We start from the raw sequence: 25,381 nt of genomic DNA, 5'->3' as shown, positions 1-25,381 counted from the left end.
TAGCTGCAGTGCATTCTGGTCTGTTCAGTTACACACAGAAAGAGTCCACAGACCAACACACCACAACCAAGTTTAAGTGTCCTCCTGTTTGCAGGATAGCGTGTGTGAGCGCACCCAGTGTGTACCAGAAGTTGAAGCAGGGTGTGGTGGACGGCTCTGATCGGGTGTCCGCCGTCGTGTTGGAGTACGACCGCCGTTTCGCCGCCTACGGCAACGACTTTGTCTTCTACGACTACAACGAGCCGCTGTCCATTGCGGCCAGCGTGGCTCCTCAGAGCTTCGACATCGTCCTCGCCGACCCGCCGTACCTGTCGGAGGAGTGTCTGAGCAAAGTGGCCCAAACCATCAAGTACCTGAGCAAAGGCAAAGTGCTGCTGTGCACAGGTGAGGGGGGGGCTTTAGTCTCTCATGTATTCTTATTTTAGTAATATTGTCCTGAAGGTCCAGTGTGTAATTTAGTGGCATCTAGTGGTGCATTAGCAGATCACAACTCTGTAGCTTCACCCTCCTCTTCCAAGCACTAAAGAAAAACTATGGCGGCGAAGAAATGTGCAAAAAGTGTCCCTATCTATCCCTAAACCCCTATCTAGAGCCAATGTTTGGTTTGTCCCTCCTTGGCTACTGTACAAACATGCGATTTAACATGCAAACATGAGGTGTCTGTAGATAAAAACAGCTCATTCTAAGGTAATGAAAACATAACAATTCCTCTGTTTGGGTGATTATACACTAATGAAAATTGAATATTATATTTAATTACTGCCAATAGATCCTCATAAATGTTACACACATTTAAAGGACACCTGCCAGCCAATCAGAAACAAGGGTTTTCTGTGCCCTAAGATAAAATACTGACGCGCTGATCTCTGTATAGAATTTGTATGTGCTTATATAATCTCGGGGGAGATGGTGCACTGCTGTCTGTTTTGTTCTCCTACACATCGTGGCTAATACCACTATCGTCTGATCTGTGTGTCCGCTCTGTTCTGTTCTGCAGGAGCCATCATGGAGAAAATCGCCAAAGACCTTCTGGATGTCAGAAGGTGCAGCTTCCTGCCAAAACACAACAGACAATTGTCCAACGAGTTCCGCTGTTTCGTCAACTATCCGTCTCGCCTGCTGTCCTGCTGAGGAGCTGAAGATGGACAGCTCACACCGACGTTCTCCAGCACAGCGTTCTACAGCTGTGGTCTCGTACTGTCGAGGAATGAAGGAATTCATTAAGGGAGAGGACATCTTCAGGGCCCATTTTAGTCAACTCTTTAGAATTACAGGTGAACTTGAGTCTCATAAATCAAACACAGCTTGTTGATGAACAAATATTGGTAACCTGCTGGTTTTCTACAAAAAATGTTATTTAAGAAAACTAACTGATGTTAATTTTAGTTAATAGTGTCAGTTGGTACTATTGGTCAAAGCAAAAACAGAAAATAGTGTCAGCCTCTCCAGTGTGAGGTTTCTTCTGTTTTATATGGTTTTCAATTGAACATCTTTTGGGTTTTGGACTCTTGATTGGACCAACTGAGCAGCTTTTGGTTTTTACAGTTTACAGACCTTTAATGATCTTTTGGTTCTTTTATATCAGTTTTACACATGGACATCAGTTTACGCATCATGCAGAGCTGTATTAAATCCTGTGCTTAAGGTGCTGTGTCAGCTTTGAGAGAATAACCCCTGATGATGTCATGGTGATGTCATCAGGAGGCTAGTCATTTTTAACACAAAGCCTGTGTTTTACAAACTCCTGCACAGTTTGAAAGACGTGGGCTTTCACCAGACAGAAGGCTCTGACAAAAAGATGCGGTCAAGTTGCATTATGGGAAATGTAGGATCCATTGTATCTTGGCCTCATCTGCTTAGATTTTGACCCTTATTAATTATTATTGTTATTAAGTGCCCTTTAAGTTCTAGAAACCACTGAGTCTGCTGTTACTGGTTAGCAGCAAAGGAGAGTTTCAGTTTCGTCAAATACTCGATGTTTTGATCTACCACGTCCTTGTATGGAGACATACTGAAGGAGCAGTACAAGATGGAGTTCACAGCATCACTACCAAGTTGAACAAACAAGCAATGGAGAGAGCTAACGAGAGTGACAAGGAGACATGAACAACTGAAACTTTAATGGTATTTAAAGAGATGCACAGCTCCTCCACCAGACGCCCAGAGTGGTGAAGAGTTCAGCCGGAGAATAAACACCTCCTTACATGTTTCAGTTGATTGTCGTCAGAGGCAGAGCAGCACCGACTGTTCAGCTGACAAGAAGAAAGATGGAAGAATAAATAAAAAGAAAAGGGAAAATATTTTATGCAGCAGGTGTGTTTATTCTCTTAACTTTTTTACTTATGTGATGATGACAGCGGTTGAAACCACAGCTGTTATGTCTGTCCTGTATCCTGAAAATGCAAATGAGACTGAGGTGAGCTAACTTTATACAAACGGACCCAAAATATTTCTTGTTGATGACAAGTTGTTGTAGAAATGTGTCAGAATAACAGTGAATGTAATGTCAGGGTTCTCCTGCTGATCACAGCCACAACTTGCAATCAGTAGGTGGCAGCGCTGATCAGGTTATTGATAGTAATGAGGCCTTTTATTCCATTGGTCAGTATTTGCTTTTTTCCAAAGGGTTGGTCCAGCCAATGATATAGACATAAACATGTTCTGGTGTATTTCTAGTGCTATGTGTCCATGGTTGTGGTGTTTTCGGCCAGGTGTTGAGAGTCCTGCCTCCACCCCAGCACAGTGTGAATCACAATCTGATTCTGTTTGTGTGGCTGAAATCTGATGAATTTCTCAAAAGAGCCAATAAAACCCAAACTATCTGCGTGGCTGCATCCAGAAGGTAAATGAAATGAAGTTTTCTGTATCTTGGCTGAACCAACCCTTCAAATGTTAAAGTGTACTCAGAGTCCCATGTAGTCTTCTCTGGATCTGTAGGCCTGTTACAGGACAGCTGCAGATCCAGTATTTGCTGCTTTGGATTTTGTATCATTTTACAACTTCTTTATGAAGTCCAGCTCAGTTCCAGGTTCAGATCCAGAGTAAACAAGCCAGACAACAAACGGTCCTCATTTGCTTCCAGATGCTGTAGATCAGTCTGCAGGAGCAACTTCACAATCCAAATCTTCAATGTGTTGTTTAGGGACAGTCACAGGGGATCCTACTTCACAGTAGAACAGATTGAGTGAGTAAAAACGTAATAATCCGGTGTAGAAACCTGTATCTGGGGTAGCACAGACAGTCCTGCGCCCTTCATACCCTCTTTCCCGCAGAGACGAGCCGTCTGGCTTTGGGCCCCGCTCTCTCCAGGCTCTGGTTGCCGGTCTGGCCGTCCCGCTCCTTCTCCAGCAGCGGCACACAGGTGCACCCCACGGCGATGGAGACGTAGATCTCTGTGTATGAGTATCGGCCAGCGACGCAGGAGGAGCCGCTTCTCTTCAGGATCACAGAGGGAGCGTAGACCGGAGTGCTGCGGTACAGGTCGCTCTCCCCCCCGTACGGTCCCATCAGACAGCCCTTACACAGGCAGTAGGCCTCGGGGATGTAGCGGGGATACCGGCTCGGGTCGTATGAGATCCTGAAACAGTGAATTCAACAGTCAGAGTTTATATTTATTTATAGATTGCTGCCTTCATTCAGTAGCTGCTGCTAACTTTCTGTATATATAATACAGATTTTCACTTTTTCTTTAACTCTGTCCCTTCTGCGGTCACTGTGTTAATAAATGAGGACATGAGGTGACTGACACGAGTCCGTCTTTGCTCCTGCAGTGACACAGTGCTGTGTCCTTTCAGTCCAGAGGCGAGTTAAACAGAGGAGGAGCACCTGAGGCTGTCTAACCCAGGAGAGACTGACTGTAGGTCAGTGTGATTCACACCAAGGACATCTTATCCCAGTGTCCCCCATCTGATCTTTAGATGTTACAGAAAGGACATGAAACCCATATAGTCATACTTATTTATGGATGAATTATAGTGAAAATAAATTAAATAATTCTACATTGAAATTTAATAAATTAGAAAAACATTATTCCCCTTGTTGCTGGAACCTTCACTGTAAGACTGCTGCTGTAGGTCATACAGTACAATGTGACATGTGTTTGATGACATTGTCTAAACAGCTGATATCATAGATATAGATATAATCCAGTATTGCATTTGTATCTTCTGTAGACTTTTTGATGGCCTGTGATGTTTCTGTGGGTTATATAGGCTGGTAATTATGGTTATTTAGTAGATTGTTTGTTGTATCTTAAAATCATTTATTTACATGATATCTGGAATATACAATATACAATTTCCTATAGTTCTACTGTATTTATTATGAAAGAGCAACTCATAATATAATATAATATAATATTTAAACATGCACGATTTACCCCCACCTTAGTGTTTTCAGGCTCAGTTATATGGGGTTATAAGATACTTAGTCATCCATAACGCTGATCTGATTAGGAGCCTTTAAAGCAAATCTTCAAAGCAATCTGACAGTTTTACAATAACCTCAACACTGTTATTAATAACACCATGTATGGATCCACCGCTGAACTTAAAGAAAGAGTTCCATGACAAAAACACACAATGATGGAGCTAGTTTGGAATGCAAACTAATGTACAGACCGGAGATAAGAATGGAACAAGCTAAATATTATCCCTTTAGTGTTGCACTCGCTCTCACCTGTAGGCCCAGGGGGAGATGCTGAGCAGGTTGACCGGGAGGCGGGTCTTGCTGTCGGTCCGGGAGCGTGCGCTGGTCGGGCAGCTCCGGTTGAGTTTGTCCTGCGGCTCCAGCTGCAGGGCGTGGTGGAAAGCGCTCATCACTCCCACCGAGAGACGCCCGAACATCTGCTCCAAGATCTCCTCCGGCAGGTCCTGGCAAGCCCGGGTCCTGGTGGCCTTCTTTCGTACCCGGCCCACCCCGGCCGCCCAGCCCAGCAGCAGCACGGCCAGGTGCAGGAGCAGCAGCAGGACGCGGATCCGACGCGGCATCACTGTGCGCTACTCGGAAATGCGTATCTACTGATAAAGGGTTCTGTGCGCGGTGTCAACGCCTTCTCTGCCTTTGGCTTTCTTAAAATACGAGTATCACAACGCAAGTGACCTTCATTAATGACACAACTGTTACTGTTAGCAGGTTATTTTCCTCTGTTATAATCCAGTGAAATGCTGGAGTCGTTGGAGAACCAGGCACACAGTCCACAGTCCTGGCTTGGAAACGCAGGGGCGCCGCCAGGGAAACCGCGGAAACATTTTGGCACAACACGTCCGCAGTGTCGCCAGGGGTAATAATTACCTTAGAATTAGGAATGATTACCGAGTTGGCACTTTTACACCTGCTGCTTTCTGTTAAAGAGGAGAAAACGCCACCAAGCGTGCTTTCCTGATGCTTTCCTCTAGTGGCGTGTGCGTAAAATCCAATGGGAGCGTTTGTACGCGCAGGAACAGCGTGATCCACCATTCAGAACCAGTTTAAATGAAACTGACTGACAGATAAACTCCCGGCTTCAACCTCGAGCCTCAGTAATAAAAAGAAAAAAAGAGGCCAGCGTCCATGAGAGCAGCTCCTGACGGGAGTGGGAAGTCCAGACTGTTGGCTCTGCTGCTGCATCCTGGCTTCACACCAGAGTCTACTTCACTTCAAGATAAACTGGATCCAGTTATGTCCAACCTCTTATGTCTGCTCTGGCTGCACAAAGAAACTATGAGGCCAAGGTCAAAGGACCACATATAAATACAAATTATGTTTAACAGCTAAACGTATATTTCTGTTTCTTTTTTCATCCAAAGTCCCCATTGCCCCTGTCATCGAGTATGATGTGTGTGGTGAATTTAATTCATTAAGATTTATGTCAGGCAAAAGCTTTCAATTATATTATGCAAATAAAAAGGCTCTTAAAGCTTAATTCAATACAGTTTACCCTCCACTAAATATTCGCTCTGATCTGTTACCTCACATTAATACATCAGATTGTCAGTGTGATTTCAATACTAAAAAAACTCAGATCACATGGTTTGTGTTTTATCTGAAGGTCACTGTGCTCAGAATAAGACTGCTCCACTTTTATCTTGAATAGATAAAATATTTCCTCTTTTAATTATATAAGAAATGACAAGACAAATAAATATTACACAACAAATAAACATTTCTGGAAAAAGTACAAAATGCAAAGAGCAACGAAACACAACCTGAAATGGATGGATTACATAAGTTTGGTATATCATGCTGATGGATTTTCCAGAAGCTTCCCAGGCTCACACATGGAAACACGCGGTGCAGTCAAAACTATCAGAACAGTGAAATGTTTTTCATTGTTTCAGCCCTCTATCCCAACACTGGATTAACAATGTAAAGGTTATGGTGAGGTTAAAATGCAGGCTTTAAAGCTTATAAAGGCGTTTTATGCCATTCACATCCGTATTGGGTGAACGCTGAAGAACCCCATTTACCCCTGGGGGAAGAGCAGTATGGTCAAAAAGTATGTCTATAAGTTCTGCACACTTCATCGGTTGGGAATGTAAACACATATTAAAGTCAAAACGCACTGTGATTGATTCATTTCAAACTTATTGTGCTGGAGTACAGAGCCAAAACAAAACTGTTCCAACAGTCCCAGACTGCACTGGAAGCAGCTTCTTGTTGCACTCATGCCATGTATATATGTATTCCTCTGCTGAATGGATATGAATAAATATTTTACCTTCAAGAAATCAGCTGTGGGTCAGTCTGTTTTTCACTCAGATGATGCAAAGATTGGTCATGAGCAATCAGACAGAGGTAAAGACATCAGACAACAACAGGAGACTACAGAGAGTCACTGGACCCTCATTGATGCCCGTGAAAAATAATCTTTGTTTTTTGCTGAAGAGCTGAGTTGAAACTGTTTTTGGTTTTGTGGTGAAACGTTGTGCTCTTGTCTTTCAAAAGGTGGTAAAAGAGCAAATGTTGCAGTGAAGGCAGAGGCTACTCCGGCAGCAGGTCGTCTCCAAGCTCTTCATCTGCAAAGTCGTCATCCTCCACGCGCTTCTTGGCCCCCGTCTTTGGTCTCTCCATCTGAGGGCCCAGTGGGTCCACGTAGGACGCGTCTACACACGAGAGGAACAGAGGATTTACTCCTGACAATTTGATTGATAATAAGAGTTAAAGAGCACTCCTACGAACATTCTTTCATTTCTACACACGTTTCCCAAACCAGCACATTGGGGAGAGTGAATGCTGTAAGAACCTTTTAACATCTACTATCTGTGGTGATAAAGATGATGAAGTCTGCCTGTTTTCCGACCACATTTCTTCCTCAAAGAGGATGATTCACCACTATCCTTCCAGGTTTTTATAATGCGTTGGACAGTTCTTAACCCAATTTTAGTACTTTCAACAATCTCCTTAGTTGTTTTCTTTGCTTGATGCAGGCCAATAATTTGACCCTTCTGTAACNNNTTCTGTAACTGATTAACATCCTTTCCACGACCACAGGATGTCTTCCGACATGGTTGTTTAAGAAATGAGAAGCTACTCACCACATCAGCTAGGGTTAAATAACTTTAACTAACTGTTGCCAGCTGAAACATATTGATCACTGCAGTAATTATCCAATGGAATCAATTTGTTTAGTTAAATCTAGGTGGTGACTTTTTTTTTGGGACGGGCAGTGTAGTTTTATACTTATTCATTATTCAGTATGAAAACAGTCTTATGTTACTACCTTTTATAAATCATTACTGGGTGGAAGTCACTTTAAGAAAGAAAACTTTGATTTAATGCTGCTCGAGGCAGGCGTTACACTTAAACTCACATTAAACCAAAAATGAAGCAGTGGTGGTTCCTAAATGTTTCATGAATATGCAGCTTCTGCTTCTGTTAATGTCCTCATTTCTGTATAAGACTGGTGATCCATCCATTTTCTAAGTCTGATCTAAACTCCTTTCTCACCTGTGTTTAAGCCTTGAGAACAGGCGAAACAAATGTTTTAAAAGGTGAAATTTCAAGTGAAAACATTCAAGTTCTTCCAGGTGAGTTTTATTTTTGTTACATTACTTGCTAACACACAATATATGAGCCTTGTGTTTAGAGTCTAGAGAAGAAATAAAATTGTTGCCTGTCACCCAGGTAGAAGTAAAGTTAGTAGGTTTAAGTATTATACCAAAGGAAAATGGATTTGCCATTTTATTTTTTTCAAGATGAAATAAACAGATACACAGTTGTCTCTTAGTTGTCACTGTTAAGTAAGTAAGAACTGTTGTGTTCTTATGGTCAATAACAGACTTAAAAAAGAAAGTAACTTGTGGGAAATATTGTTGTAAGCAACTTTACATTTTAGTGGCTTGGAATAGCAGCAAGAGGTGCTGACTCGGGATGAAAATAGCTTTGATTTTGTGATTATCTAGTACGTAAATACAGCAGATTGGTGGTTGAGGTGTCAGTAAATCTCAAGGACACAAAGGGTTCAAAGATGAAAGAGAATAAGTGAGACCATTGATCACAGAGAGAAAGAGAGAGCAAGAGAGGAAAAAATGTTCTCACCTATTTCTTTCGGGCTGCTGGCCTCGTAGGGCTCATTGGAACCAGGAAGTGACTTCATCTTGGCGCTCAGCCGCTCTCCTTTGGTGCTGTTGCTGCTGTGGCCGCTGTCTGTACAGAACACACAAGCAGAAACAAACACGTACCCAGAATTAGAAAATGTACTGAATTATGACCTATTAAAGTTTAATGGTATTTAATGTCCATCAAAGCAGGACCCAGTTATGTTTGCTTGAGTGTAGTGAGACGGTGTTGACCTCCTCAGGGTGTGTGTGCATGTGACTATAGCCTGCATGTGTCTTAATATACTGTATATGTAATGTTAAGACCCTCATTAACTCACTTTAACACAATGTATGCTGAAAACCAAGCCATGTAAACACCAATGCTGCTTTCCATACACTTTTATGTATTTCCAAAGCTTTTGTGGATCTCTGTGTGTGTTCATATCACTGTTGTTATTTGACAGTGTCAGATGTGGTGTGAGAAACTCGTGGCATCGAGTAACAATTTCAAAGGCCACTAGATATATTCAGACTTCACAGAGGTCAAACTGAAAGTGAGCTCATTTTTCACACATTCTGAAGAGTCAATATGGTGGAGATGTGAGATTTTCCTCTCACAGAGACAGTAAGTTATGAAATGTGCGTGTGTGTGTGTTTTCTGAGGCAATGAGATGACTGAGCACAGCGGTTCCCAACCTTTTTATTCTGACCTAACCACACATCACCACACATTTTTCCCAGCACATTTGATATAATAGTTGTCCAAACAAGACATGTGATTCTGTAATTTGCCAATGTTTAAGCTTGAATTATATTTTTCCATTTTGTGTTGGTTTGGCCAAGTTCACTTTCATACTACCAACACTTGGAGTGGCATAAGCTTAATGTTCCAATATTCTTTCCTTTATTTTTATCTATGTACAGTATTTCTCTGCTCGTTTGTTAACCCGATCCCCACACTGTCAATGACAATGAGTGGTGAAGGTTTGTGTCTTGTGCACTTTGCGTATCGTAGCTGGTAGTTTATTGGTAGAGATGTGCTTCAGCCTCACACTGACCCATCTGAATTTCCACTCTTCTCCTAAATCTAAATATAAAGGTGTTTTTTCAAAATTACCTGAGCTACTTACCCGAGTATCCTCCTGGCTAAGAATCATTAGTCTAACAGTTACAAGATACCATCCATCATTCAAAATGTAACAGTACTGAATGCCCTTTAGCAAGACGCTGAATAGCCAGCTCAGGTCCTATTCATCTCAGACACAGAGCTGGTACTCTTCACAAGACGTAATGTAGAATGTGTGTGTGTGTGTGTGTGTGTGTGTGTGTGTTTAAGGCTCAGATGACAGGCTGACAAAGCGGTCTAGTGAGCTGAAGGACAGACATGATTACAGACAGCAGCAGCCCACATCTGGCTGCCAGGTAGCCTTGGCAACTGACGAGAGCAGAGGCAGAAAGCTGGAAAACAGGAAGGAGAAGGAGGCCCGATATTCTACCTTCCTTCACAGCCCCAAACATCTCACACAAGGCCTCACATACTGCTGGCAAACTGAAACCTCTGCTGGAAAACTGTTTTTCTCCCTATTTTTTTACCCCCTTTTCTTGGATGGGGTTTCTCTTTTATAATACACAACTGGGAGACACGGAAAAGAGGGATGACACGACAGGTTGGAAGCCAGACTTCAAATTAATTGCGTGTAACAGTTTCCATGATTAAAGTAAGTTTTATTCGCCTCCGCGGCATGAATGGTCATAATATTTCTGTGGGGGTTTGATAGAGACGTTGATCAATATGGATGATTCAACTTCCTGACTTTTGCAACTCATTTTCCTGCTCAAACCCATTTGGAACAACATTTAGACCACTATAAGATCATAAAAGGATCAAATATAAATACAACAAATACTGACCAACAGCTGCTTCATGATATCAATGTTGCAATTATAGTCTAAATTTGTTCATTCATTGGACATAGAGAACACAAAAGTTAAGTGATAACAGTTTCACATCAAAGAATGACGCAGGTTTGGATGTGTGAGAAAACAAACTCACACAAACACGCTCCTCAACGGTGCTGAGAGTATGCAGACTTTACAGAAAAGAGGGAAAATTCTCAGGTGCACTAGAGGTTTTCTCAAATCTCTGAAACATGTTTGGGTGATCACTCCCCTTCTCCTTGGTGAGAGAGCTCAATGCAAACAGCGACCGCGGTCCAACATAACAGCTGCCTGTCAGCCAAGATTTCTGGACCAGTTTCAGGTGTTTTTACCGAAACACTATACTTAGGTTTCTCAACTTGTGTGTTTACCTACGGGAAACTCTTCTAACCACTCGCGTCTGCTGAGTCTAGTGCACAATGCTGAAAATTTCACTCGGACGGTATTGAGTAGGAAAAAGGATTTAAGGTTTAAGGTTAAAAGGTTAAGATGCTACAATAAAGCCAGTGAAATGTTTTGCCATGTGTCTACTGGAATGTGGCTCCTTAAATAAAGCAGTGAATGTGCTACAAAAATAAAGTTTTGCTTGCTTGCGTAAAGGGGAAACCAACCCAAATTATATTCCTGTGGTTAGAAGAGACTTTAGTCCAATTCTTTTCACTTTTTGAAACATTTGAAAATGACAAATTCTAAGACAGAAGTAAGATGTTAATGCGTCATATAGCACGTTTGGTTAATCTGGCTAATCTAACATCTGGCCATGCAACAACAGTTTCGACTGGCACATTTACAGTGATGTGCATTGTCGCTGTAAAAATAAAATAAATAAATGAGATAAATGCAGGAGATTCATGTGATTGATTATTAAGAGTTTGGCTGATCATCACTAATACAAATCGGTTGAGTGCAGTCTAAATCTAAATTTCCAGCGTCAGTTCTCATGGAAGCTAATATTACAATAGAGGATCTTAGTGCTACTGCAATGACACAAAGAAGGAAAAGCAACATAATGCTCAGGAGGAAGAGGAAAATAATAATCTGATGTGGTGCTGATTTACTAATTTTGTAAGCTTTTTGCTATGCTGTAGATAAAACCCACTCTGGGTGACAAAAAGAGAAATGATTGAAATGAGACAGGCAAGCTCTAGTTTTTCTAAGGATCTCTTACGTCTAAGTGGCCAGAAGTACAGTCCTACAAACCTACAGCTGTCACTTATTTAATCTGGAGTGGGAATCTTACATACCTCTCCCTGAGTCCAACAGTGGACTGAGTTGTTTAGACTCAGTCTGAGATACTGGGCAGCAGAGAAGAAGCAGAGTGAGAATGCAGCCAGAGAAACAGAGCAGCAGGAAGGCAAAGAGAAAAGAAAGATTAGAAAGAGGGACTGAAAATAACTGCATATAAACAGAGAACAAAACATAAACAGCGCAGAGAGAAGCAATTGCACTAGCATGTGGAATGAGAGCTGATGAGAACTAATTAGTTGACATTTTATAGCCTTCGTTTTCTCACCTGCTTTAACATCCACCTCTGATGTGCCGTAAGAAAGTGAGAAAAGGGTTTGGGGTTTAAACAACTTCAAAGTGTCATAACCAATTATTCAAGGACACAGAAGTAAAACATGTTAAACAATGTTGAAAAGCTTCTTTTAAATGAGTCCAGTTACAGTTCTGGCAGTACAAAACAAAATAGAACACTAAAACACAGGTTTGAGGTTTTCTAATCTAATTTATCAGGACACAGGGGAATATTGGCAGGACAGAGCATCAGGCGCATTAACAGGTGCCTGATATATATATTTAACTCCACTGCAGGACGTTTGCTGCACAAGAGAGCAAAGCTGGGTCTCGTTACAGTTTTTGGCAACTCTCTAGTTTGTCTGGATTGCGTTTAAAATCTGCTGATGAGCCAGCTTTCCAGTGTTGGAGCCAGTCTGGAGTATGTGTCTGTATTTGTTGTGGATCTGTCGTGAAGGAGTGCTATAACGGTGCAAGTTTGTCTTCTCCAGTGTCTTCTATGGCTCTGTTATGCTCTGTGCTCCTAAACAGTCTTATCTTACAAAGATATGAGGCTACATTGTTATTCCACTTGAAACATTTTGTAATGTTACAGCCAGGATGCAAGAATTCAGTCAACCCAGGAGGACCATTAATCTGACCCAGAAAGATGTTCGACCTGTTAGTGACCCATATGGGATTAGATGGGGGTTACAGCTACACATCCAACATCCAACAGTTCCATTTATGGCCTTAAAAATAATCTTGTAGCAGAACATGAGTAGTCGGGACTTAGTGTGGTGTATCAAGGTATACCCATGATGCTGGCCTTCTTAGGAGAGTTGAGGACAGGTGTGGAGACGCCTGCTACCCAGCAGCATGTGTGAACGACATTTAGAGGAGAGAGGGAAGTGAGAACATACATGGTTGAGGTTTGAAACACCCATACTAACAATATATGCACTCATGATGGTGTTAGGCACTCTGGAAATACAATAGGTGTTACAAAATGGCAAATGTTATGTTTCTAGGTACTTATTAAGCCCACACTATTCTTCAGATTAAAATGTGGAGTTACGTTTTCATTGGACCTTCCAAACATTTCCAGACCTATGCACAGGTGAAGGTGACTGCTGACTCACCAGCACTCCCTGCACTGCCGTCTCTGCCTTCTCTCCGACCTCTGGCACTGCCCTCCCGGCCCGACTTCACCCTCTGCAGGAAGAGAGAAAGAGGGAGTTAAGATTGCACTGCAGACAAGGACAAAAATAATTCAACAGAATTCTAAAGAATTTCCGTGATAAAAAAACAAACAATAAAAAGAAATACTGAGCCGGGGCAGCTTTTTCTGCCCCTTTTTATTTGTTTCTCCATCTGTGTCACATAAGTTAAGTCAGTTGTATTGGAATGTAGAGACAGATTAAAAATATCCAAGTGGAATTTGACATTAATATATGAACAAATGAGTATAAATGTCACATGTAAAAAAGTCTTAAATTTCCAGTTTGTGTGGAATACACTAGAAGGGACGTCCAATGCAGAAACACCACAGCAATGAGCAGTTAGCAACAAGATGGATGAAATATATAAAACAAGGGTATGGGACTTTCCATGGTAAAATAAGACATTTAACATAAACTCAACATCAGATAGAGCAGTGATTTCATCTTAACATGTTCGTTTTTGGTCCTAATCATTCTCTGAGAGATCACGTGATACACTGTGCAGTTATATTAGCAGGATGAGTTGTTTTTCATTGTCCCTCAGTTTGGAGGATTTGGGGATTAATGAGTCAACCTTCTGGCTTTGTGTGTCTCTGAAGGATTGTTTCTCTGCTCAGGGCTGATTTAACAGCAGCTGTTTGTGATTTGACAAAGTCATCCTCCTCATCTGTTCCTGGCTCTGATGAATATCTCCACAGGACAATGGCACACAGCTCTGTTGCTCTGAATCTCGACCCTCCTCAAAACCTGACTGACCCCAGATTGCTGCCAGTTTTGTGGCCCTAAGTTTGGGAGCCACCACAGATAATAGTTATGCAGAATTAATTTAAATTATGTGATAGTTGGGCTTTGGGGTAATTTCCATTTCTGCCAATAGATTCTCCTAAATGTTACACACTGAATGAAACTTTTTGTGCCTCCAGAGAGAGCTGCGTGAAGTCTGATAAATGTCCTCAAGCGATGTGACTGGAGTCCGTTCATGATAATGATAAAAATCTAAAGATGTGCAGTTAGAAAGAAGTGACTCCACCAGAACTCTGTAGCTCTGCATTAGCTGCCACTAACATAACACACCTGAATCTCTGACCAAACTCATGGCGGTCCAGTTGCATTGTGGATAATGATTAATCAGACTTTGACAAAGAGGAAGAAAGCGTGCAATAAAAAATGATATCTGTGGTTCTGCTACATCGATTTTATCCTTTTAATTTTGAATGGAATACAGCAAAGAAGTAAAGAGGATGTTATTTTGGAGAATATTTAAGCAGGTCTTGCAGGATCATATTCGGGGTGTGCAGATTAACATCATAAGTGTCTAAACCAATAAACCAATCATAGTCAGGCAAACAGTCCTCGCCAATCTAGTGACATATGTCTCCAGTTATCCATTCAGATCCATTACCATCTCAGGTGACACGGAACAACCCAAACAACTGCATGTAGCATCAGACATGTGAACAACACTGTTTTAAATAACCCAGCATTAGTGTCAGCCAGGTGTTAAACAGCTGTATAACATTTTCTCTCCTCTGCATACACTTTGATTCATAGAAAATCAACAGAAGAGAAAAACAGCTGCAGTGACCACTGACCCACTTTATGGCAAAAAGACATGTGTATGTTTTTAATCAGTGTGTTCTTGTGCAGGAACAGACAGCAGCACGCCAAGACATTGGTGAAGAAAAGATGATTAATGAAAGCTCACGAAAGGTTCTGTAATACATACATGACATTTATTTATGCGGCTGCATAATGTTAACATTATTCAGATGTATTACCTAATTTGAATGTTATATCCTCCAACTAATCTGCTTTTATAAGGTTAAATAAATTAAATCTTGATTGACTTGTATATTTCAGTAGATTTGGACCCTTAAGTGGGATTTTTTTTTAATCTTATCTTCATATTTGGTGATAAACCCTCACTGGTTTTCCTGAAGAGCAATACCAGTAGATCTACAGTGTGCTGTGACATCTTCCTCATTAGATTGTTTCTGGCCTTTCTGTAGTTTTCTATGCCTATTCATTGAAGTTAGTGTTCCTGCTAACAACCCGTCTCTTCTGCTGTTTATTCCAAACAAACTGCAAATGTAAAATACATAGCATCCTGTGTGCCATATGTTTCCAAGAAAGCGCTATCGGACACCACATGATAACAGCTGTAGAAGCTTTTATAAACCTATAGCATGAATCACTATCAGGTTGTAGCAACTGGTAATGGCAAACAGAGGTTTATTTACAGAAAGTGCCAGTGACAGCCTGAGGAGACATACCTGTTCTCTCATCTCCTTCATCTTCTCCACCTTCTTCAGCTTGGTGGCATATTCTTGGACTTCTTTCAGTCCCATGTCCGTGCACAGCCTCACCAAGAAACGCAGACCTGGACAAACACACAGAGTTTTTATTTTCTTTACACTGATCAGTGCGATCATTTGCTGTAAGACAATAGGTATGTTGATAATTGCGTAACAAAAAGAATGAATTACATTCCACATTTTCTGGAAACTTGCGGTGAATGTCTTTATACGTTTCCAGAGCTTTCTGGTAGTTTCCTGTAAAGTAAAGAGAAAATGTTTTTTGTTTACAACTTTAAATGAACTTGTTGCTAGTTCAGTCAGCAAAGAAAGGCTAAGTCAAGTGTTTCCCACACTTACCTCCTCACAGTCCTCACACAATTTTAAAAAACATTTTACAAGATCAGAACAAAACTTTATCAAATACATAACTAAGATGCTGCTAGTGGATCATGGACATTGGGAATTCCAATGTGGAGTGAATACCTTTCTATGATGCGGTTTTCAGTGTCAAATTTGCAGAGAACAGGTGGTAACATATTTTTTTAACATGTCATTAAAGAACAGAATCATCCTCACCACTTCTTCTGTAGCAACTTGCCACCATTAGCTGCCACTTCACCTGGGTTGGTCTGATAAACACAGCAGAAAGACATCCAGTCAGTATGAACATATAACCCTGTACTTCACTTTTTCAAAAGAAAATAACAGATTGGTAAAAATCAAATCAGAATTCAGCTGGAAGGCAAACAAAACCAAATCATCGGTCCCTTTTGTTCAGGAAAGAAACTACTTCCAGATGAGAATAAGCGTCATAGTTGATGAAATATGGCAACAAGGAAAACAAGATAATAAGAAATAAGAAATAAGACTGGAATCACTTAATCATGTTAGAGTTACTGTAAGAATAACATCATTTCACAGATATTTCTCAATATGATAGAATAATTTGGCATTATGTTGAATATGAGCTGCCAGTTCCAAAAATGATTAGCAATTTAACACAGATCAATTTGCTTTGTTACTTATCATGCTATAATCTTTCAAAGCACTATGACTATTGGTTACTTACTGTATGAGTGTGGCTCTTTCAAAGTACTGAATGGCCTTTTCACAGAACTGTGTCTCGATGTAGTAAGCCCCGAGCCACTCAATCACATCGATGTTGGAGGGGAAGTACCTGAAGGACTGGACGGCAACATAACAAATTATTCAATTAGTCTGTGGACAGAAAACATTTAATTATGGTTCCCTCCGTACCTCATAGTAGTGTTGGAAAGCCTGGGACTTGTCCCCCTCGCCATCGTGGAGCTCTCCCAGTTTGGCCAGTGCCTGGGGGTCGGTGGGAGTTACACTGATGACCTGCATCAACCACTCGATTGCCTGTTGTGGCTCTTCCAGAAGCTCATAGATGAAGCCAATGAGTCAAGGACCAACAGCTCACATGGGAATGGACAGAGATGCAGGTTTGAATCCCTAAATTAACACCTTCCTAGCAACATCTACTGAGGAACTGTTAGAAACAGTTAACCGATATGACACACAGACAAACATACATACATAAATCACACTTCCTGCCAGAAGGATACAGATTGGCCAGCTGGTACATGACTTGGGCACTGTTTCTTAGAATGGCGTGGAGCTTCAGGAAGCAGTCCAGAGCCTCCTCCAGACGATTCAGTTTCTTGTAGGTTAGACCTGGTACAAGTGGATAGAAACTTCTGTACTTTTGATCCAGAGCCAATGGGACACTGACCCCATAACAAGTTTCTTTGATACCCACAGATATTCCCTTGAAAAATGGTGACACGTTAGGACCTTACAGTGTACTGGAGATAAACTGCTTATTCAAACCGGTCATGAGCCCACCTCTCACGGTTGAATCATACTGTTAACATTTAGATTCCAGGCAATTGAAGCTGACTGTGAGAAACGTCTGTTTTTAGACATTTTATTCATTGTTGTTTGCTTTTAAGTGTGACCTATACCTCACATAGAAAGGGATAATGGATAATGAATGCCCTGACCAAAGCTGTTCATTGAGATCAATCTCTAGATTATCCACCATTAAACTGTATCATGGAAATGGATGTTACCCAGGTTATAGAGGGCCTCAGTGCAGGAAGAATCATTCCTCAGTGCCTCTTTGTAGAACTCTGCAGCCTTTTCATAGTCTTGCTTGACGAACACCGTGTTGCCTTTGTTGATAAGTGCTGCCGGGTTGTAGCGGTCAGCATTCATGGCGAGGTCAGCGTATCGATCAGCCTGGTCATAGTCCTTCTCCTGCAACAGGTGAAACATCAGAGGGGAATCATTTACTGATAGCAGGTTGGTACAGAGAATGGGAGAGTTTACATTCAGATATACTTGACAGCATCCACTTGGCTAAAGTTGAACAGTTTTATGGCAAAACATATTTCATCTAAATTAGGCATTAAGCTTCTAAAAGAAATCCAATCCCGTCTCTTTTCTTTATATGTGTGTGTGTTATCTGACAGCCTTTTAATTAGTCAATGAGAGGATCATACCAGGAAGTAGAGGAAAGAGAGGTTGGTGGCTGCAGCACTCTTCACTCTGCTGTCCTTCTTCTCAAATGTCTTCAAAGTTTCCACTGCCTGATAACACATAATAAAAAAACTGTCAGGGCTGTCAGCAATACTGTATAACTTTAGTGCAAGCCAAATTCCCCAGCATATAACAAATAGACACTTTGAATTTTTGAATTCCATAAATTTTTCTGATGAAATCATGATGTAATCTTACGCTTCTGGTCTGATGATTTATGCAGAGCCCTCACACCTTCAATTAATATTATTCAGCTGATATCAACAGATATGTATAAATGTGTAGTTAAACAAATATTTTGGGAAAACTGCAGTATATAAAGCGGAGCAGTGAAGGAAGCACCATAAACACAAAGAAAATCCAAAGATTATCATTAAAGATAAAGATGACTGCAGGATGTAACAGCTTATCTAATGAGCTTTTTGAAATAAAAACTCTTCACATTTAATTGGCTGTAAATGCATTATATACCGGGGAGACTTTCCAACAGCATTTGCGTGTAAAAGTTTTCATTTTGACAAACCACCAGCTAGGCTACAGCTGCAGTGACGCTGAAGGTTACACCACCACCACCACTGTCTGTTAAGAGTATGAAAGCACCACACACACATGCATTTGATGTATATGGAACTGCAAAGTTTTCAATATTAAATAAATAAATATGACACTTTTTATTCAATAATGTCACTTTTTATGACAGTGGTGTAGTCACAGTTGCACAGCAAAAGATACACAAGCTTAAAAAGCTACAGAAGTTGAGTTACTGTGTCTGTTTATTTACAGCAGCAGCTTATTGTTGGTTGAATAATGCTCGTATTGTTGTTGCTAAGCGAGGCTAGGGGCACGTGACTGGCTGAAAGGTGAGAGGGCGGTGACAACACCACGGTCATGAAAAGTGACATTATGAAATAAAACTTGACATGAAATGTGTTATTGGGGGGAAAATGCCACAATGGAATAAAAACAAAACTTTTGAAAAAGGGCATTTTGAAATAGTGTCTGTAATGAAATAAAATTACAAAATTTCATAACAACTGGATATCTATGATAATATCCATTATATGAATAACCTTTTATCATAATGAGTATTCATCATTTTTTCACAAATTGTTGTTTCATTTATATATTTTACACTATTCATTTATATGATTATTTATTTCATAATGTCTTTTTTAAATTTATTTAATATTGCACATTTTGTGGCTCCATAGATGTGAAGCCTGTCAGTGTTAGAGAGTTGGTTTCTGCAGTTGTATAGAAGTGGAAAAGGTGTCATCGGTGTTTTACTGTTGTCCACAGAGCAGATCCTCTGGCAGAGCTGCAGTTCCTTGAGAGCTCAGTGGTATATTGTGAAATAAGGAACCATGGTTATAATTTCCTTTCCGCCCTGAGATTTTCCTTTCTGGTCTGTGGGTTTTAACCAATAACTGCTTCTCCAACTTCTCTTGGCAGTGTCGTTATTTGGAAAAGGCATGCTTAAGTAGTAACATGTCAGGGAAAATAAAAACAACACAATCTAAATGTGAACATGGAAACAGAGGGCACACATACCTCAACCTTAGGCATGCAGATGGGAAGGAAACAAGACAAAAGCAAGAGAGAATGGAGGGCAATGAGAAGGGGAAAATTTGAGTCTGATCCTGCACACTTCTTAAATAGCAGGAGAAAACTGACATATATAAATAACACTGGCCAATAACTGTATGGAAACAACGTTGTAAAAAAAAAAGATGGAAAAACCAATATAAAAGGACAACGAAGACCAGATCACCCATATGTTAAGCGTGTTTAAAGGGAAATACCACTCACATTAACAACTTATACATGTAACTTCTACCCTGACACAAACTGTATTTTTGAGCTTTAATGAAAGTACATTTTCAGGTTCAGAACCCGTAACACAAATTGTGTGATGATAAAAAAAAAAAAAACTAAGATGGAGAAAAAATATGTTCTGTTTCTGCAAAGTCAGTGCATATACTGGCTTATACTTTATTTATACTAGACTATACTATATATAATATATAACAGAGATTTAAGTTTCAAGCATTCACATTAAATGCTTGGTTTGAACGTCTGGCTTTAAAATGGGAAACATCTATATGTTTTCAAATATTCTATAACAAGGTGGCAAATATTAGCACGATCTGGTTCTAGATGTCAATTTAGTCTAAGCCATTATTTAGCTCTCCTTTTAGCTCAAAATATGTATTTGGACATACAATATTAACAGTGGGATGAGAAGTTTGTAGTTGCCTTGCTGCTATGGCTATAACAATTGAGACTAAAGGAGTGAGATGCCTAAATTGAGTGGTATTGCCCTTTATACTGTTGAGACAAGCAGTCACCTGGTTGAAGTCCTTCTGTCTGAGGTAGGTGATGGCTTTGTTTATCTCTAGATCGTTGGCAAGTTCAACATACTGAGAACTCTTCACCATGTCCACACACCTAAAAAACAACCATACATGCACACAGTAAAACACTTCATGCATCATATCATATGATATAATTTCATACTTGCTGCAAATAACATGTATAATACACTTACTTCTAAAACTTAAAAGTAGTGACAAAACATTTTGAATTATTCTGATTTTCATATTTGCTTTTAGAGTGAGCTGGGTGGAAAATCCATAACAATTTTAAAAAGTAGAATTGCACAAAGGGAATACACTTCAAGACATCCAGTGACATTCCCCTAGTTTTGTCAGTCTCAAAACTTAAAAAAAAAATGTTTTTATTGTTGTTGCTAATTATTATCTGAAACAGCAGTTCAACAACAACACTTATGTATGGAGGTAATGCCTATTAATGCCTACCTATCAGCTACCACCGGGAATACCATGTTTTTGTGTTCCTGATTCCTTAATAGCACTGTCATGGAGCTGGAGTCTACTTGTACATCGTATGCCCTCTAGTGTTAAGATGTTAAGATTAAAAAAACACAACAGTAACGAACCAGTCAAATCCAGTAGCAAAAGAATTCTCAATGGCCGGAGCGATGAGCTTGGCTGCCGTCATGATGTACTTCTCACACAGGATTTTTCTGCGGACAGTAAAGATTCAGGAAATACATGGTTCTAAACCCAAATATTAAAACAACAGTGTGCCTTGTGTTTCAGTGTTTTGGTATAGAAGACAATGTCGGTGGCTTGTAAGGACAAAACATTGAAGTTCTGCTCAAACCAAGTGTGTGTTTTGTGTTGTGGGAATTCTTACAGATCTCTTTCCATCTGGTGAAGTTTGTCATTCTTAATGGCCTCGATGATCATATTTGAGCTGGTGTCATCCTGACAGAGACGACAGGAAAAGATTTACATTAAGATCTTACAATCCCCAACACTTTGTTGTACATATTAGTATTCGGTATGTGGTCTATTGTGACCTAGAAAAGGAAAGAGCTTTCAACAGAGCCATTTTGAGAATTGGATAAACTGACTGAGAACAACATGGTTGTTAGGAGGTTGAGGCTTTTTGGGCCAAGGTAAATTGTAGACCACATTATGAGATATGCCATTGCCAAAAATTGTTCTGTAAAGGATTTTGGGAATATTGAATTACAAGGGACGGATAGATATGAAAGTATGGCTTGCAGTCAGACAAAAAGCTATAGTAAGAAGTTAATGTAAAGGGGATCTTCAGAACATTTTGGGAAATCTACCCAATAAAAAAAAATGATCCTGCCTTTTGAGAAACAGAAAATTCAGAGNNTGGACAGATTAAGAATGCAGATCCAAATACAGACAAGCATAGAGAAAATGTGGATAACCATTATTAAATGCTATGTGTTTATAAATAAACATTTATTAATGTGACTCACATTAGATGGGATGTACTTGTCTTCATCATCAATGCCCAGAGGAACAGAAATGAGCTTCTGAAAGGCCTTCTTCATCCTGTCCCTGTCGCCAATGGCATAGTAGCACAGGATTAGGTTGAAGCCTGTCTTAATGTTGGGGCTCTCGCTCATGATGTGCTCAAAAGATGTTATGGCGTCTGAGTACTGGCCCATGCGGACAAAGACCACGCCGATATTCTGCATGATCTTGATCCTCATCTCCTTGTGAGCATTGGAGATCTGATCCAGGGCCATTCGGTAGAACTTGATGGCTTTAGGGTAGTTCTTCTGTTTGACGTAGATGTTGGCCATGTTGACTTTCATACGGCCTGAAAGAGCAGCACGGACGTAGTTTGAGGGGAAAACCACAGCAAAAGTACAACTGATGCAACAAACAGTCCAGGGCATGAGCATGAGTTTCTTTGTATCAATGATCTGGGGATATTTCAAACACTGGTAGATACATGAAGACAAGAAGATACTGACACAAAAAATGAAAATTATTGATGATCTTAAGACAAAGAGCCTGAATCCAGAAAGTTGGAAGGTCAGAGACTCTGTTCCAGTCCAGTTTATACTTCTCGTAAAATCCTAAAAGCTGTACTAGGTGCCAATCTTTTACCAATCTTTCTTGTTTTTCATAATACCCATAAACACTATCTAAGGGCAGGTGTTGCGCTGCGAGGAGAGGAGAGGATGGATGGATTTTTTTTATGTTCCTCAAATTTAAAACATGTTTCCTTGAGTTGGACAAGCAATTTGTTGACTCTGAAAACAAGATGATTTTTCACCACTAATAATAGTAGTTTAGGAATAGTTTAGTATTAGTAATTTTCTCTTACTTAAGAGAAGAGAAAAAAAAGAAAACATTGGTGAATCTCAGAATTCAATGGGTACCAACAAAATCAGAACACAGGATTTGTCTGTCCTTACTGCATAATATGTGGATTCACCAGGGCAGCCATAGTTTAAACAAATCTGTAAGGATGGAATATGAAGCAGAGTGGTCTGCTCACCTGCATTACTGAACATCTTGTTCTTCACAATGACCTGGTAGCTGTTTAGGGCCTCTGGGTACATTTCATTGTTCGCATACTGGTTGGCAAGGTTGAGCAAAACCTAGCAATGACAGAGAGATTCAATATTTCTTATTTAGAAATAATAGAAAACAGGCAATGGAGTCAAATTTTAAGTTTGGCTTTGGAGGCAGTGGACTTAACCACTCAGCTATGCGGGTACAGCCCAGAGAAGACAAACATGCGCCCTGCTGGCTGAGGAACAAATCCGGCCAGATATTTCCTGTACTGTGTCTCCCTCTAGCACAGAAATATCACTTCATGTGAAAAGAAATAGAATCACCACTTCTTCTGATAAACATCATTGTATGTAAGTACATAAAAGCTACATGTGACATGAGAGCTCAAGAACAATCAAAAAGAGAATGCATCCTCACATATACAGAAGCTGTAAGGCATTTTGCATTCCTGAGTGCATTTGTGTGGTGATATTACAGATAATAAATGGCAAAACCTAGACACAGTGACATCAAAATTACATATTTCAAGCACTACAATTGAGTTTAAAGGCAGAAAGCCAACACTTAAAATACAGGTTTTGGTGTCAGTCTCACAGAATCAAACAGTAACCACATGAGTAGACCGGAATAAAGTGCTGCAACTGGTACAGGACAAGTGCCATTTTATATAACTGCTAGCAGTACTTTTGCTCTGTCTTATTTGTACTAAGCCACCACACTCTCACACTAAGCAAGTCACCAAATATTTCCTCAAACACACCATTTATTTTACACAAATACTACCAAAGAATGTAAAACAGGTATTTTTTTTCCCTTAAGAAACTAATAAAAAGCAGGCTTAAAGAGTGGGTTTTCCAAAGCTTGTACTTGTACTTGTAGTTTCTTGGGCATGTCATTTCAGAATGTTAGGAAGTAAATGCTCGATAATTTCATTTACAGACACTGGTATACCCATTGGTATACAGCAGCCTTACTTACAGAGTAGGTGAGGTCTAAATTGATGTGGTCTGCATTGCCCGACTGCTCCCGCTGTCTCACCAGTGCTCTCTCCTTCCTCCCTGCCTCTTTGGCTTTTTCAAGAGCCTGTAGAAACACATCATATGCGCACACACAGATTAAATACAGTAGGGAGACAAGCACATGCAAACATAAAAGACACAATCCCATATGCAAAAAGCATGCATGTATGTATGCAAAGCATGTGTATACAATGTTTCAGATATAATGGATTTCTGTTGGACATCACAGTGTATTACAAACTCAGTCTTTTGTCTAAGTTATCCTACTTATGAAACAACACTGAACATAGGTAGGGTGATGAGCTTCAGGTTTTTTTGGCCAACCCCTTTTTAGGCTAAACAACTATTAGCAGTTGAGCCAAAAGCTTTATTACAGTGTTGAATTTGCTCTTAAGTATAAAGGGTATCCGACGATACACTTTAACCTGATACTCAGTCCCGTGTGTTGGAGTATAGTGCTGACATAATGAAAAATGAATCACTGTTTACTGCCTTACTTGGAGGCCATTCTTTCCAAATCCAAACAGCTATTATTACTAAACAGTATGTTAAAGAATGACAGAGTCTGACCAGCTGTAAGGCTCCCATGCTCTGTGCCATGCAGCTCTCTTCTATCAGGTCATTCACTTTCTTCTCCAGGATTTTGATCTTCTCCTCAGGCCTGCAAGACAACAGACACAACAATACAATGTGTGATAATGCTGCTTGAATGCATGAGCCTTTTCACAAGATACCTCTGCTTAGAGACAATTTAGTAATAATGCAATGTTACAAGAGTGACAGAAACATTTTATAGTAGAGATAAATAAAAATTAAAAAGCAGCTTAGTTAGTACACAAATTGGATTATTTTAAGTTCCATTGTTAAGTGTTATTTTGTCTTATTAATTGTTTACTTTGAATATAAGTATTATACCTTATTATGACAATATGCATCCTAATTAGATGCAATATAGCACCTATAAAAACCAATATATAGGTACTGCTAAGGGGAAAAAACTAATCTTGGATGGTTCAGCGATATTCTTAAATGAAACACTGAAAAAGACAAATCAGTTTAAAGAGTGACAACTTACGTGTCCTCATTCTTTGCTTCAAGTGGAGGTGCAGGGCCTTTGGACTGGCCCAGAGGGTCAAAGTTCGAGCCTGAAAATAAGAATCATACTAATTATCAGTCCGACAGGAATACTATATTGTTTAGATAATTACAATTTGTCCTTATAGATATATGTATATGTTTATATTAATAAAAAGAAAGGTTTTTAAAGATTAGAAACAGTCCTGCTTCCTTCTGCTTGTTCCATTCTGACATTGTCTCTCTACAACTGTGTCTATTCCAGAGGAAGAACTTCCACAATGCAGACACAGTAAAAATGAGCAGCTGGGCGCCCGGTTAGCTCACTTGGTAGAGCTGGCGACCATGGGCCGAGTCCTGCAGCGGCCCAGGGTTCGA

At 40.1% G+C, this 25,381-nt stretch overlaps 3 protein-coding genes across 3 annotated transcripts in view; 1 reads left to right on the top strand and 2 right to left on the bottom strand.

Annotated features, from left to right (window-relative positions):
* Positions 1-94: 94 nt before the first annotated feature.
* On the top strand, positions 95-2,300 carry eef1akmt1 (EEF1A lysine methyltransferase 1; the record flags this gene model as incomplete). The annotated part of the gene is given in 2 exon segments (XM_035676385.1): positions 95-384; positions 998-2,300. Coding segments are annotated over 2 exon segments (424 nt in total), but the record flags the coding sequence as incomplete, so codon positions are not given.
* On the bottom strand, positions 2,301-5,560 carry il17d (interleukin 17d). Its single transcript, XM_035676384.1, has 2 exons — positions 4,678-5,560; positions 2,301-3,577 (listed from the first exon to the last, which is right to left on the bottom strand). The coding sequence occupies exons 1-2, from the start codon at positions 4,986-4,988 to the stop codon at positions 3,253-3,255; spliced, it is 636 nt and encodes a 211-aa protein (XP_035532277.1). The 5' UTR covers positions 4,989-5,560; the 3' UTR covers positions 2,301-3,252.
* Positions 5,561-6,081: 521 nt separating this feature from the next.
* The window catches only part of ift88 (intraflagellar transport 88 homolog), a 21,917-nt gene continuing 2,617 nt past the window's right edge, over positions 6,082-25,381 (bottom strand). Inside the window, exons 6-24 of the mRNA XM_035676386.1 lie at positions 25,005-25,074; positions 24,500-24,590; positions 23,889-23,993; positions 22,891-22,993; positions 21,857-22,203; positions 21,256-21,326; positions 20,996-21,082; positions 20,385-20,484; positions 18,000-18,086; positions 17,568-17,754; positions 17,062-17,169; positions 16,732-16,883; positions 16,544-16,659; positions 16,051-16,103; positions 15,664-15,729; positions 15,451-15,557; positions 13,097-13,169; positions 8,518-8,625; positions 6,082-7,082 (exon numbers count right to left, since the gene is read on the bottom strand). Coding sequence (XP_035532279.1) covers positions 6,961-7,082; positions 8,518-8,625; positions 13,097-13,169; positions 15,451-15,557; positions 15,664-15,729; positions 16,051-16,103; positions 16,544-16,659; positions 16,732-16,883; positions 17,062-17,169; positions 17,568-17,754; positions 18,000-18,086; positions 20,385-20,484; positions 20,996-21,082; positions 21,256-21,326; positions 21,857-22,203; positions 22,891-22,993; positions 23,889-23,993; positions 24,500-24,590; positions 25,005-25,074 — 2,153 coding nt within the window. The 3' untranslated portion in view covers positions 6,082-6,960. The remainder of the gene's footprint in view (positions 7,083-8,517; positions 8,626-13,096; positions 13,170-15,450; positions 15,558-15,663; positions 15,730-16,050; positions 16,104-16,543; positions 16,660-16,731; positions 16,884-17,061; positions 17,170-17,567; positions 17,755-17,999; positions 18,087-20,384; positions 20,485-20,995; positions 21,083-21,255; positions 21,327-21,856; positions 22,204-22,890; positions 22,994-23,888; positions 23,994-24,499; positions 24,591-25,004; positions 25,075-25,381) is intronic.

The sequence above is a fragment of the Morone saxatilis genome, unplaced genomic scaffold (assembly GCF_004916995.1).
Source record: "Morone saxatilis isolate NCDOM2014 unplaced genomic scaffold, NCSU_SB_2.0 Contig5, whole genome shotgun sequence".
Lineage (NCBI taxonomy): Eukaryota > Metazoa > Chordata > Actinopteri > Moronidae > Morone > Morone saxatilis.
The sequence above is the reverse complement of the archived record's forward strand: the minus strand, read 5'-3'. Positions and strand labels throughout refer to the sequence as shown.

Bases quoted from the DNA above. Each gene is read 5' to 3' on its own strand.
- il17d (XM_035676384.1), bottom strand. From the start codon at position 4,988: ATGCCGCGTCGGATCCGCGTCCTGCTGCTGCTCCTGCACCTGGCCGTG. The intron at 3,578-4,677 runs GTGAGAGCGAGT...TCACTGTTTCAG, and splicing joins ATCTCCCCCTGGGCCTACAG to GATCTCATACGACCCGAGCC.